At 40.9% G+C, this 15,541-nt stretch overlaps 1 protein-coding gene across 5 annotated transcripts in view; it reads right to left on the bottom strand.

Annotated features, from left to right (window-relative positions):
* The window catches only part of RASGRF2 (Ras protein specific guanine nucleotide releasing factor 2), a 305,234-nt gene that overhangs the window by 133,560 nt on the left and 156,133 nt on the right, over positions 1 to 15,541 (bottom strand). For all 5 annotated transcript variants that reach the window (XM_066273686.1, XM_066273687.1, XM_066273688.1 and 2 more), the window contains exons 5-9: positions 12,023 to 12,276; positions 8,677 to 8,756; positions 8,101 to 8,294; positions 2,059 to 2,168; positions 1,293 to 1,411 (exon numbers count right to left, since the gene is read on the bottom strand). In XM_066273686.1, the coding sequence (XP_066129783.1) occupies positions 1,293 to 1,411; positions 2,059 to 2,168; positions 8,101 to 8,294; positions 8,677 to 8,756; positions 12,023 to 12,276 (757 nt within the window). The remainder of the gene's footprint in view (positions 1 to 1,292; positions 1,412 to 2,058; positions 2,169 to 8,100; positions 8,295 to 8,676; positions 8,757 to 12,022; positions 12,277 to 15,541) is intronic.

The raw sequence follows: 15,541 nt of genomic DNA, 5'->3' as shown, positions 1-15,541 counted from the left end.
GCACACTTTGGTATGCAATGGAAATGCAAATTATTTTCCAATAATATTGGCACATTATAAACAAACTATTTATGTGCCACTCCTCATCAAATTCAAACTTATAATGCGTGCACTATACTGTCTTAAATCAGTCGCATGGGGCAGGCTTCCCACCGCAGGATGCCTAGACACTCAAAAAGAATTTGAGATGCGGTTTACTTTCTGCATTTGGAATGAGAGCCACGATGGTTATGGACCATTAGGCTGCTCTTTCTCCACAGTTTCCAGCACAAATATCTTCAACTCTTCAAAGCTTAGTTTACTGGGTGATGCTACCAAAGTGCACCCCACAAGCAAGATGCTTTCACCATTACCAAAGTGTGGCAGGGGTCAAGTGTGACATTTCGTGGTAACTGGAGTTACCAGTTGAATCCAACCATATCCTATGGGGTCTCTAGAGTGCTGATGAAAAGTGGGAACAAGAGACAGCTATTTTCATTCTGGACAATGCCCCACTGATAGATAGCAGGACTTGAAGTAATGCAAGTATCTTTTGGGCCTTTGCCTTGATGTCATCACCTCCTGAAATGACACTCCAATTGGCCAGACCGATCTGTCCTTACTGGAGCTGTTGGTCCACTGAGAAGGAGAGTCCAACCAGAATGTAATTTACTGTGGCTTTCATACATTACTATGATTTTGTTGTTGTTTTTCATGGCCCCTGAAAAGAAACAGCACAAGCCCGGGCCAGCTGGCTCAGTGGTAGAGCGTCAGCCTGGAATGTGGAAGTCCTGGGTTTGATTCCTGACCAGGGCACATAGGAGAAGCACCCATCTGCTTCTCCACCCCTCCCCCTCTCCTTCCTCTCTGTCTCTCTTCCCCTCCCGCAGCTACACAGTGTAGCCTTCCCCTCCCAAGGTTACACTGGAGCTAAGCTGGCCCAGGCACTGAGGACAGCTCCAAGGCTTCTGCCTCAGGCGCTAGAATGGTTTCAGTTGCAATGAAGCAACGCCCCAGATAAGCAGAGCATTGCCCCCTAGTGGGTTTGCCAGGTGGGTCCCGGTTGGGCGCATGAGGGAGTCTGTCTCTCTGCCTCCTCATTTCTCACTTCAGAAAAAAAGAAAAGAAAAAGAAACAGCACAAAGGCAGGCCTCAACCACAGCCTTGGTCAAGGCATGGGGATACCCTGCATGAACCACAAAAATCACAGAGCTAAAACAAGCCTGTTCCAAAATGCTTTCCTGGATCTGCCAGTGATAATGTGAAAAAAGTGGAGATCACTTAGATGGTGGGTCCACTGCAAAAGGACTTACCTTGGCGGATAAAAGTTTGGCTGGTGTCCAACAAAATATCACAGCCCTCTACGATCATTCTTTCTATGGCAAGATTCTTCCTTATGTTTTCAGTGTCACTCACTTCATCGTGCATTATCCTGCCAGACAGAACCCAGACAGAGTCACCGTCAGAAAGCTTTTGTATTGCCTTAGCAGGTAAACAAAGAACAATCCACCTGGGAAACTTGTATCAGTGTAACTGGGGCTTCAACAAGCCATGACCCAAAAGGAAGATCAATGTGCACCATGACTCTAAATGGTGAGCAGGTCAGTACCCAGTGAGAATCTTGGGAATGCTGCTGGTAAATGCAACAGGAAAGCAACATATTATTTCATGAAAGGCTTCAAGGAAGATTGAAATTAGGATGCCATTTCTTAGAGGCAGAGTAAATTAGACATCTTTATACCATTTATCCCACATAAGCTAAAAGAGCATAGCTATATATAACTGTCCAAAACACTGAAAAATTACGGAAAAATCCAAGATATACATTCTCCAGCCTCCTGTCAAATATGAATACAAAAATGCAATGAAAGTCGTTGTTCTATTAAGCTGAAAGAAAAGTAAACATTCTCAAACTGAAACCAAAGTACACCTAATCTCAAGAGCTGCCATTAAACTTTTGGATGAATCTGAGACGCTGGACTGTCTTGCTTTTTGCTCCCAGACAAACAATTAGTTTTCCACAAAAAACTAACTTGCTGCTGTCCCGTAAGAGGCCTTTATTGTAAATTCTCTGCATACCTGGACAATTCCTCCAGTTTTGATTTAGCAAACTCCAGACTTTTCCTCTCCACATGCTCATGGGGGGTGTGAGCCAGGAGTTCATGAAGTGTGATGATATACCGGGGGATCTAAGTGCAAACAGAGGCCAGTGTGAGCAGGAGGGAGGCAGTCGTCACTGCCCAGAGCTCTTCTCTATTCTCACATTTTAACCATTTTACAAACACAGTTTTAATAAATATATTTTTAAAACATTTAAAATGAACTACGCTTCAAATTTCACACACGCACCACATATTAACTTCCCCCAAAACACATGAGTAATAAAATATTATGTTACAAAGAAGCAATTGTTTCTTTAGATGTTTTAATCATACATTTCTTAATTATAATTTTTAAGAATTGGTCCATAGAGAAACAGATAGAGCTGTCATCAAGTCACCTGAGTCTATATTTTATATATATATTCCTGTTTACAAAAAGTTTTTAAAATCTGCAGTCTACTGCATTGTTCCCTTTAAGAACTAAAACTTGAGAGAAGATATGTTCACCCTTGTGACATTCTCATCCTGCTTTACCTCAACTCATCCTTGTAGCAGCAAAATCATTGTTTAAATGAATTATATACTTGTACATTTGTTTATAAACAGACAATTTGCATTCTGTGAAAGGCAGAAATTGCACCACCCTGTGAAGGTCTTAACAGACTATAGTAGAGATTTAACTCAAGTTGTAGTGAGTCAACATATTTATTTTTTACTGGCTTAGAAACTAAAATTTTTCAGAGCACAGGCAGTGGATTTAATTTTAATAACATACATAAACAATAGCTGCCATAACACTGCTTACTGTTGGTCAGGTCAGGTGCTCGAGGTGTGCATGGGCATCTAGTCCCCCAACAACATAAGTATTCTCTTCCACTTTAGAAATAAGGAAACAAAGTGTGGAAAGGTTCGGTAATTTGCCCAAGGTGGCCTCGCAGTAAATGGCAGAGCCTGCCAGGAGCCCAGCTCTGACCAATGCCCTAACCTAGTAAGTCTCTTTGGCTCAAGGATTGGGGTCTCACTCAGCACACAGAAGGACCTCTGAGAATGAAGAAAGTAAAACAGCTTCCTAGGGCCCTATGGGTAGCTCCCTGCACTCTGAGCTGATATGTTGGCAGCTTATCCACAGATCAGCTTTTGCTCTCTTGCAGACATGGTGGCCCTCACTGGGTAATCTGCTAATATTTATTGGATACCCACATTTATGTGCAAAGCACAGAGGGCAGCACTGTCAGCACAGACACCAATCAGCCACTCCTGCTCTAGGAACACACCCTAAGGAATGTCACCAGGTCAAGGTTTCAGCAGTGTGTAGACTCCCTCATCATAGGAGGGTGGTGAGCAGGGCACCCTTCCATCTGAAGGCTTCCTGCCTCTCCATCCCATAAACTTCTCACCAGGACAGCCTATAGGGCTATCCTGCTTGGTGAATGCTTTTAAGATAAGCATGCTTTCAAATATCCCTTTTCATACTCCCATGATTGATAAAAGTTTGCCTCTAAGTTAGTAATTCTACAAGAAAATTAAGGCAATCACCAGCTAAAGTACTCAATTTTTCCTAACAAAGAAGGCAGGAGTGGGAGAACCTGACAACTTATCATACATTGAAACCCCTAACCTTAATCAATAGCTTCACAATTCTCCCATTATAACTGCATCTATTTTAGAGAGCTGTTTGGCTAAGATTCACGAGGATGGATTTGGAATAGTGACTGGCCCTTTCCACTTTCCAGTGGAGAAACAAATTAGCCTGAAACTGCCACAAAGAAAGCACAGAACATTCTGCAGAGAAGTGGACAGCTCTCCACAGAGCCCATCTGTACACTCAAGAGCTGACTATAAATCTGTTCCCCAAAACCCAAGAATCATAGAAAGCACTGTCTAGACCAGGGGTAGTCAACCTTTTTATACCTACCGCCTACTTTTGTATCTCTGTTAGTAGTAAAATTTTCTAACCACCCACTGGTTCCACAGTAATGGTGATTTATAAAGTAGGGAAGTAACTTTACTTTATAAAATTTATAAAGTAGAGTTACAGCAAGTTAAAGCATATAATAATAATTACTTACCAAGTACTTTATGTCGGATTTTTGCTAAGTTTGGCAGAATAAATCTTTATGAAACAGCTTACATAATTAAATCTATCTTTTTATTTATACTTCGGTTGCTCTGCTACTGCCCATCATGAAAGCTGGAACGCCCCCTAGTGGGCGGTAGGGACCAGGTTGACTACCACTGGTCTAGATGAATCGTAATTCTGCTTTCCACTATGGACAATACTTGTCACTTTATAGACATTTACTAGCTACTTTCCAGAGAGCATCTGACCACACGGTTCCTGTCAGGGCAAATTTTGTAACTGGAGTACCTATGTGTTTATGAGGCCAGTTTAACCTTGAGCAATGAGTGTTTTTCATGCTCGCTGCCCCCCAGGAGTGAGTTGGGTTTTTGTTTTTTTTTCAAAAAATAAAATTAGTTTCTGTTACAGTTTTATTAACTTAACATCATGTTTGTTTGATAACCAATTTATGGAAACAAGAAGAACATACATTAGCCTTTTTTAAATGTTGCCTTACACATTTTTAAAATAAATCGATCGTAATCTGGATGGTCAGGAGGCACGAGGACGTACATCTACATTTGTACCAATCAAAGGGTTAAACAGTCCCAGACAAGCCACTGTCTTCACTAAATAAAAATTATGTTAATGATTACATTATTTTCCATAACGAATTTCTTGGCAACACTTGAACTTACTTGTCTGATAGTTCAACTGAGCATATACTCGTGGCATCACCCAAATTCTGCAATTCCTTCACACTCCCATAGTTCCACATCAAGCATTAGTAGCAGCAATTGGTAGGATATAATACTTTTCTTTTCTACACATACACAGGCTAAATGCTGCTGAATACCTTTCCCCCTCCCTCTGCCTCCATACCAACCTCTGTTAGTTATTTCAAATGTAAATCTTACTAACCACCAACCTCTGTTAGTTATTTCAAATGTAAATCTTACTAACCTTCTATGGTGACTTCCAGGATTTCAAGCAGGACTGACAAACATTAAGACAGATACTTACAAATACTTATACAGGATAAAAATAAAGTCTAAAAGATGCCTCTTGGTGGTATGAACTAGGATCATCTCTTCCATTGTTGCCAAACAGCAAAAAATTGACAAGCCCCACTCTCATCCCAGGGAGTCTAGCCCACACCAGGGCAAACAGGAGCACCACTGTGCACAATGTAGGCAGAGGGAAGTGTATGCCCTGACCATCTGAAGGTGAAAATGTCTTCATGACTATTTTACCTCATTAGTGAAATGACCAAAAGAGAACCAAAGGAATAGAGTGGACATGAACCTAGTAATAAAAAACCTTCGAACTTCTAGAAAGAACAATTCCCCACCCTCAGGTGTTCCACAGGTCACCCCAAAGAGATAGAAGGAGAAAGAGACACCAAATAAATAAGAAAGAAGAGACACCAACAAGAATGAGTCTCTTGGGCAGCACACTCTGATGAATTCTCCTCTTGGTCTATTCACAATAATTACAGGGAAGCAAATGAACAAAGTGCCCAATTCAGTGTCCTTTCAATTTGCCCATTTCTTGCAGTTGGACCAATTCTGCCCAAATTCTTTAAGTTCAAGGCTTCTCCCAGAGCAATGGCTTTTACAAGCTGAGGCTTTTGGTTACCCTGGTCTCTGGAAGAAACCAGAGAATCTCAACATCTGACCCTTCAGCTAAATGTTAGAGTTTGGGACTACCACAGTCTTGGCAGGGTAGAGAAGGTTGGGATCCTGGACTAACACATCTCCTAACACCACCACGTAGTTACCCAACCAAACTTTCAGAACCAGACGACTGCAAATAGTATCACTGAGTCAGAGAGCAAGTGCTCGGGGAGATAACTGGAGCTCAGCTGCCCCAATCTCAAGATCTAGAAATGGAAATTGAGTGGTCCAGTTATTTTCCCCAATGCTATGACTAAAGGGTGAGCAAGTTATCCAACCTCCTAAAGATACCCAGTCCAATGGTCCTTATTGAATATTATGGACAGTTCTTGGGGTCAAAATGTCAAGTCATTGTTATTAGGCTTAGACTGGGAAGGAGAGCAGGGTGGGTGGCGGAAGAGTATGGCAGCATTTTAAAGACATACACAGGTCTTTCAAAGGCCCTACCTTCAACTGTTGGGCATGTCCCCTAAAGTGCAAGTGCCACCTGCCATTTAAAACATTGAGATAGTTATACCAAAGGGACTTAAATAGCACTTTGAAAGACATCAATGGGTCATGAGAAAGGGAGCCAGGCACCTCTCTGAAATTTCCACGTGTCTTCATAAGTCTGCTATTGTATATGCACCTGAACTGTGGCTGCTGAACAGATACAACTGAGGGTATTTTCATTACAACCGAGAGGAAACTGCCAGAAATTCAAATAGAATCCCAGGGAACATGGCACTATACAAAACTTGTTTTCATTGTAAGTAAATCTTAATTTACAATTTTGTATAAGGTTACAAAAAAGAAAACATTTTTTTTTTTGCTTTGAAATTTTCCTTGTGAAATATTTCCTCAGAGAGGCAAAGAGTTCAAACAATTTATTCAGTCCCATGAAAAAAAACACACACAATAACATTATAAAGTTTCACTAGTTAAGTTATTTCAAATGCATCCTTTTGGTTTTTAAAAACATTACTAACCTTCTATAGTGACTTCCAGGATTTCAAACAGGACTGACAAACATTAAGACAGATACTTACAAACTAGAGCAACATTTCTTTCTGAGGCTATTAAATGACCCTCCAGGGTCAGTGAGGCCTGTTCAGAGGGACAAATCTCCCTACAGAAACCCTAACACACATGATCCAGAGCATCGGTTCACCACATGACAATTTGGAGGGCTCACAAAAGCCCCATAAATTCCACAACTGGAACATTCGATGCCTTTCCAAGAGAGTAGAATAAGCACTTTTCAAGGAAACAGGCAATACAGTTCACATTTGGTCTTTGCAATTCTCACTCAGGAGCTCTTCATGGTAAAGCCCTAGATACAGGAAAGAATACAAGTGTACTTGGTCCCTTGGGTTGCTCTAATCCCAAAAAGTGGACACCATGACAAGCCCCAGCACCCTGCAGCATCCTAAGAGGGGCGAGCCAGTGCCTCTGGCTCCTACGTCTCCATAGCCTCTGTGACTAAGGAGGTTTCCTTTTGCCCTCCAGAGCTCCAGCCGAGGGAAACTCAACAGCAGTCACAACGGGGTAGGAGGACGAGCAGGACAGCAAAGACCTTCCCAGTTGCCTACTCCATTTCTCGGGAACCTCTGATACCACCAGCATACACTGCAACATTGTACAGTATCCTATTTCTGTAACCCTAATAATATTTTTAACATGCTGGAGGAGGAGAGTTCATGAAAGAGATCTGTGTGAAATCTTTCTATAAAAAGAAAATTGTGCTGCTTTCCCAAAATAAAAATCATTTTTATTTAATTGTCTCAAAGTGCCTGGTTTTCTTACATATACTAGACCAGGGGTCGGGAACCTATGGCTCACAAGCCAGATGTGGCTCTTTTGATGGCTGCATCTGGCTCGCAGACAAATCTTTAATAAAAAAAAATAATAATGTTAAAAATATAAAACATTCTCATGTATTACAATCCATTCATTTCCTACCACGGGTGGCTGGAGCCAATCACAGCTGTCCTCCGGGACAACACCAAATTTTTATTGGATAATGCATAATGTACACAGGTCGTTGTATGGCTCTCATGGAATTACATTTTAAAATATGTGGCATTCATGGCTCTCTCAGCCAAAAAGATTCCTGATCCCTGTACTAGACAGAGAATGTGGGGCATAGATTTGTTTATCTCAGGGTCAAGCTTAAGATGACAGGTGACATAGACATATTATAATTCTTCACAGGGGATCCTTGCACATCTCCCTCTGGTCATACGAGGCCTCAGGAACACTGAGCTGGAACCAGTGACTTACAACATGCACCCAGAGGACTCACCTGAAACATTGGGTAGGTCAAGAACGTTTCCAACATCCTCCCTTCACAGGCAGGATTGGCTTCATACTGTTTTAAGAGCTTGTCAAAATCCCTGTTTTGCTTACAATTGGCAAGCACTTGGAGGCTGTACTGGTGATTACGCACAAATTCTTGATAAATGTTCAGCATGGGGAGCAAAATATCAAACAGATCAGCTGAAAGAAGAAGTAAAATGGCAGTCTCTTTTGGTGCTCAGTAAATCACCCAACGTATAGGGGAGACACTGTGTTCACTGAACAGGAATGGCAGACAGTGGCTCTTAGTGCCAGGTGTCGCCATGCATGAGGACCCAGACCAGATGCCTAAATGATCTGACATAATGTCTCCCAGGGCAGAGCCTGACTCTACCCCCAAATAACCATGACAGGCCAGGGGAAAGGTAACTAGTAAGTCAGGGCCCAAAAGCCAAAGAGACAGGTTCCCAAGGCTAAAGCAGCTCACAGGTCAATGGGAAATTCAACAGCTTAGGCTGAATAAGGTTGTAATTATTTTACTTTAATTGTAGGCATATTAAGAGAAACTAGACCATGCACCTACCTAAAATTAAAGTCGGCCAGTTTGCTATTCTTGCCTTCAGTCCTTGATGAAATATTTCATGAAGAAACATGATTGTTTCACTATAAAAATGCAAAAATAATATAATTTAGTCTTGAGTGGAGCCATTGCCACCCAAAGTAGGGAAATGACCCTCCTTCCCCACAGTGGCAAATCCTTGCTTTTAATCACATGTTATCAGCCTTTCTCTCATTATCTGCCCTGCCAGCAACCCTCTACAGACCCGTCCCTCTTCCAACTCCTGGGCTCTTAGCTCCCAGCTCACTGTCAGTCTCTTCCCCAGCACTACTCCTATCATGATTCCTGTCATGACTCCAATATGCACACAAATAACATTTTAATATCCTGGCATCCTGGGCCTTTGAACTCTTCTCCCAGAATTTTTCTTTATTCCATCTTAAAACAAACACACACACACACACACACACACACACACACACACACACACACACTTTTTTCTTTTACCTCCAGGTCCTGCCACCCTGTTTCTCAGCTCCTTTTTATATATAGTAAGCCTCCTTTGGAAGAGTTCTGTATACCCTACTCTCTTCAATTCCAACCCCCCCCCATTCTCTCCATTCTGGCTTTGACCCCACTCCAAACTCAGTGGTGGGATTCAAATAATTTAACAACCCCTTCTCTGACCTAATGACAGTTTTAAGTATATATAAAAAAAGATATAATGAAAGGTAGTTTATTATTTCATACATTTAATACTTAAATTAGAATAATAAAAGATATACACAAAACTAGATTATGTTATAAGAAAGTTTAAAAATATTAATGAAAAATATTAAATAATACCTGACAAAAAAACAATAAGACTGTTATTTAAGATATTTCCAATGACAGCTTGTCACCCCCTGGTTGTTTGACCTTTTTCTCTTTACATTATACATTTCTTTACTGAAGTAACAAATGTGAGGGAATTAAAATGCAGTATTTTTATCAAAGGTTTAAAGAGTTTTATAAAATGAATAAGTAATTATTACAAGCAGAGTTCCATCAAATTTGTTTCACTATGGACGGAATGAACATTACTATGGACGCATAGAATACACTATTGTACAGATGAATGTTAAAAAAGAATGAGTAAGGAATGTAAATTTGTGATTTCCACATTAGGCGGCTGCCCAGGCACCCGCACCCACCTTAGAGAGAACCCCAATTACAAGTGCCATTTTAACAACCGGTTCGTCAAACTCAACAAAAAATTAGGTATCAGTTTTGCTGAACCAGTGTGAATAGGTTGTATCCCAGCGCTGCCTCCATCCCCATCCAAGTTACCAATTAGCTCCAAGTTACTAAACCCTCAGTCAGTTTTCAGTTAGGATTTTATTTGACCTTTATGACATAGTTGTTCATTCCCTCTCGCACTGATTTTCAAGACAACCCCCTTTTCCACCCTACCACTCCAGCCGATCCAGTTTACTACCACATTAGCGCTCCTGTTCATCTTTCTGACCTCTACACCTCGGCATAAGCCAGGCTCAGTCCTTGCTCCTTTTCTCCTTCACCTGTGCCTACCCCCTGGGTAGCCTCATCCAGACTAACAGCTTACATATGTCTGGACTCCCAAATTTATATCCTCGTGCCAAACCCTATGGTGAAGTCCAGTCTAACACCAAATCTCTGCTCTCCAGAGTTTTCCATTGGATGACAATCAGCATCTCACACTTGTCAAGTCCAAAATAAAAGCTCTTCGCCTTTCCCCTCTGTTACTGCCTCAGTCTTCCTCCATATAGTAAACAGCAATTCCATGCTTCCGGTTGCTCAGGCCAAAGACCTTGGACAGTTACCTGCTTTTTGCTTTCTCTCCAAATCCACATCAAACTCATCAACAAATCTTACTGGATTTATGTTAAAAATATATCCATAATTTAACCACTTATCACTTTCTCCATTACGATCATCTCTGAGATGCATTATCACAATAGCCACCTAACAGACTTCCCGCTATAATCACCTCACACTTAGCTTATTGATCTCTCTACAGCCTATTCTCAACAGAGTGAGCCTTTCAAAACATAAGTCATGTCATGCCACATCTCTGCTCAAAACCTAACAAATGTCTCCCCATCTTACCTAGAGAAAAAGCAGAGGATCTTACAGTATCTTACTATTAATGCTCTAACTACCCCCTACATCCACACAGACTTGAGGCAGTTTCTCAAACAAGCAAGCCAGGCCTCGGGCCCTTTGCACAGCGCTCCCTGTGCAAGCATCCTTTCCCCCCAGAGAGCCACGTGGCTTGCTTCCTCACCAACTCAAGACTTTTTTCAAATGTTAATTTACTTTTGAGACCTTTCTGAAAACTAGTTTTATTCTGAAGACTAGCTATATATTTTTTTAAAATCCTATAACACATTCACATAATATAATACAATGTAGCAATTTTTAAAAAAATAGAATGTTCTTTAGATACCAGTAGGAAAAGATGCCCAGTATATATTCATAAGGGAGAAAAAGCAAGTATATATTAAAGTACATTGGTTTTTGGGTAAGAAGGGGCAAAATAAGACTCCAAATCCACATGTGATTTCATTACATCAATACCCACTGGGAGAAATGAATAAAAATGGTTTCATACAGAAAGTGAGGGAAATGGGGTGAGCGGAGGTAAGGTAGGAGTGAAACTTCTGTTGTTCAATGTTTTCATGTTGTTTGACTTTTGAACTTGCATTATCTACTAAAAAAATAACTAAAATTTTAAGTAAAACACTCAAGCACTCTCCTATCCTCCTTATATCCTTCACTTCTTAATTTTTTTCTACAGAACTCATTATGACATAATATACTACATATTTTACTTATTCAGTATTCATTGTCTGTCTTCTTACATCAAAACATAAGTCCCATGAAGGCAGAGATTTTCTTTTTTTGGTTTGTTCCCTTATGAATCCTTAGCAGTAAAACCACTATAAATATTTATAAGTGAATAAATTAACTAGAGTCTCAAGCTCTCTGTTAGTGTTTGCTCTTCCTAAAGTACTTTTGTATAAATTATATATAAAGACCCATTAATACTCCATTTCCCTCAGTTCGTGAAAGAGCTGATCTTCCCCAGTACACACATACCCTCACATGATGACAAGAAAATATATGTCAAATAGAGAAGAAAAACTGAAAACTACATGCCAAGATTCAAGATAAAAATATGCAAATTTGAACTAATAATAAAACACAAATAACAGCTTTCTCATTTTTAATATCATAAACTCATAAAAATGAATTTATGAAATCTATTATTTTAAGAGTAGCTTAAAAAATTATTTTTAAGAAATACAAACAGATTTTTCACATGACTCTGATTTATACCAAGACAAACCTGTTGAGAAAAATACTGCTGACATCATCATGGCTGATGGGGGGCTTCTTGGAGCTGGCAGCCATCCGCAAGGGCCGGAGGAAGCCATTGACCAGGACGTAGAGCTGGTGGACATACTCTGACTCGGCCTCAACCATGGTGAACACAATCTGGTTCCTCTTCCTCATGCTTTCAGCATGCGGAGAACAAATGTAGTCCTGGACAATGGTCTTCCACTTCCTTCTACACAGCCACCCTCGCATGAAGCTCTGAACCTACAGAATGAAGGAAAGGAAGAGAGGGAGGGAGAGAAAGGAAGAAGGAAACAAGGAAAGAAAGATTCACACAGAGCCGAGAGACTCACGTTCTTAAGTCTTCAGTGCGCCTGTGGTGAGTCGGCCCACACTCAGGAGCGGCAGCCTAAGCACTGCGAGCAGCCGCTGGCGCGCCTGGTGCCACGGTCCAGTCGCAGAGTGAGCACCGCTAGCGTCCCCAGTGGCCTGCGCACTGCGAGTGAGAGTCCCCAGCCACCGGTGCCCGGAGCACCCCATTCACGCACATGCCCTGGGCGTCCCACACGCCCAGAGCACCCTACTGGCCCGCACACCCACGGTGCCCCATTATCCTGCGCCCGGTGCACCCCAGCCGCCAGCGGCGGGGCGAGCGGGAGAGGCGCCAGGGAGGTCTTTCCTACTTGGGAGATTCTCTCCGTGGGCGGGGCACCTCACCCAGCCATTCAAGCTAACAATCAAGCGTTGGGGGAGGGGCGCGCGGGCAGCCTGAAATACCTTCGGGAGCACAGCTGCGGCCCCAATCACTGAAATAAGCTTAACCCACGAAATCTGCGCACCCACGAGGCTCTAATTGATAAGATCTCTCTCAGTTCAGCGATCCAAGACAAGAGTTGTGATATTTTTTAGTGCCTCTCGCTAAAGGGGCGGGGGCAACTTCTGATTGACAGAGCCTCCATATTCAGGGATAAACGCTAACAAGAGGGACTTGGCAGATAATAAGATCTATATACTACACTAGTCGCAAGCAAAGACTAGTGCCTCTTCTTCCCAGCCAAAACAGGCTACAAAGTGTGGAAAGCCTGGGTTGAGTGGTCCAACTGAATGCTAGGCGCTGAACAGTCACCTTGACAACAATTGACTCCAACCCCCGCCTGATTACGCTGGAGGCTCTGACTGCCAGAGCCTTTCCCAAAGCCTTGCACTGAGTGGGGATAGAGTGGGGATTTCCCAGCTCTTTGAGCCTCTTACTCCCCAGGCAGAAGCAGTAGCAGCCTTATAGCTGGATCACCAGGCTGCTAATTCAGGAAGGGGAGACTAGGAGAGAGACTCCAGGAAAGCAAACTCTCTCATTGTTGAACCCTGCAAACGCCAACAAGCCTTGACTACCAGCAAGACTAAAGCCAATTATGTGACATTGCCATAGAATCCCATCAACTGCAAATCCCTACCTAAGTGTGACACAGGGGCAGAGCCTAGGGTACAGAGTCACCAACGAGGAAGAGGGAGAGAAAAGAAAAAGGAAGAAGTTAACCTCTCAAAATCAAGAAAAATCCACAGACTTTATAACTTGTTCCACTAATTTTTCGTTGTTATTGTTTGTTTCTTCTATCTTATTGCCCTTATTATTATTATTTCTATTTCCTCCACCTCGGTCCTTTTATTCTCTGACAATCTTATTCTTCCCTTTTCTTGAACTACACTACCCATGAGTGTTACATTTTATTTCTTTTCTTCATCCTCACTCTCCTTTAAGGTTACACTCCAAAACACTTAACTCTCACTCTCTCCTCTTTTGTTTTTTTGTTTTCCTTTATTTTGTTTTTTTCTCTTCCTTTTTTTCTTCTTTTGTTTTTCTCTTTTTCTTATTTTTTCCTTTCTATTCGTTTCTTCTTTTCTCCTTTTACTTTTCCTCCCATTTAATCCTCAATCACGAACAAATTATTTAATTTGGGACTCAAGTTTTTTTTGGTTTTTTTTTTCTTTTTCTTTTTCGCTTTTGTTTTTTTTTTTGTTTGTTTGTTTGTTTTTCTGGCATTTTGCGTACTTTTTACGTTGCTTTTTAACTCACTAGCATTCCTCCCAACCCAAGGTCTCCATTGTATTTAGTCTTCGCTCCACTTAATACAACAGATTTTTACTTATTTTTATTTTTTTTCTTCTTTATTATTCTTTTTTTTTTCTCCTTTTTTCTGGTTCCCTCTTATCCCTCTCATTATATCTCTTAGTCGACCATCACTTACAAGCAAATCATCTTATGCTTGTCTAAGATTTTCTTCTTTTTTTTTTGCATTTAGTAGGTCCCTACTCCCTTTTTTGTCCCTTGAACTCTTCAACCCAAATCAGGCCCTCCATTATAGGCAGTTTTTGTTCCATTTAGCATAATATAATTCACAGGACATCACGATATTTCCCTGAGGAGGGGAGAGGAGGGAAAGAGAAGAAAGAAAAAAGGGGGAAATAATAAATTATTACTGGGTTTTTTTTTTTTGTGGAGTGCTTTACCTTTTTTTTTTTTTTTGACTTTTTACTCTTTATTAATTCTAATTAGTGCTATCAACAAGACCACCCTCAGATGCCAATAAGAAAGAGGAAATCGAATATTATGGATACAAAAGAAAGAGAGGTAACACAAATAGATGTGGAAAAATCTATGGAGAAAAGACAACATATTGGAAGCCTTGGAGCTAAATGACAGAGAATTTAAAATAGAAATCTTAAAAATACTCAGAGATATACAAGAAAACACAGAAAGGCAATTTAGGGAGATCAGAAAACACTCAATGAACACAAAGAATATATTACCAAGGAAATTGAAATTATAAAAAAAAATCAAACAGAAATGAAAAACTCAATTCACGAGCTGAAAAACGAGATAACAAGCTTAGCTAACAGAACAGCCCAGATAGAAGATAGGATTAGTGAAATAGAAGACAAGCAAATTGAGGCACAACAGAGAGAAGAAGAAAGAGACTCAAAAATAATAAAAAACGAGAAAGCCTTACAGGAATTGTCTGACCCCATCAGAAAGAATAACATAAGAATAATAGGTATATCAGAGGGAGAAGAGAAAGAAAATGGAATGGAGAATATACTCAAACAAATAATAGACGAGAACTTCCCAAGCCTGTGGAAAGAACTAAAGCCTCAAATTCAAGAAGCAAACAGAACACCGAGTTTTCTTAACCCCAACAAACCCACTCCAAGGCACATCATAATAAAGATGACACAAACCAATGACAAAGAAAAAATTCTCAAGGCAGCCAGGGAAAAGAAGAGTACAACATATAAAGGAAGGCCTATTAGATTATCATCAGATTTCTCAGCAGAAACTCTACAAGCTAGAAGAGAGTGGGCCCCAATATTTAAAGCCCTGAAAGAGAGGAACTTTCAGCCAAGAATACTATACCCATCAAAGATATCCTTCAAGTACGAAGGAGATATAAAAACATTCACAAATACAGAAAAGATGAGAGAATTTATCAGCAGAAAGCCCCCACTCCAGGAAATACTAAAGGGGGTTTCCAAC

Source organism: Saccopteryx bilineata, chromosome 4, assembly GCF_036850765.1.
Source record: "Saccopteryx bilineata isolate mSacBil1 chromosome 4, mSacBil1_pri_phased_curated, whole genome shotgun sequence".
Taxonomy (NCBI): domain Eukaryota; kingdom Metazoa; phylum Chordata; class Mammalia; order Chiroptera; family Emballonuridae; genus Saccopteryx; species Saccopteryx bilineata.
Note: the sequence above shows the minus strand (reverse complement) of the source record. Positions and strands in the feature narration are given on the sequence as shown.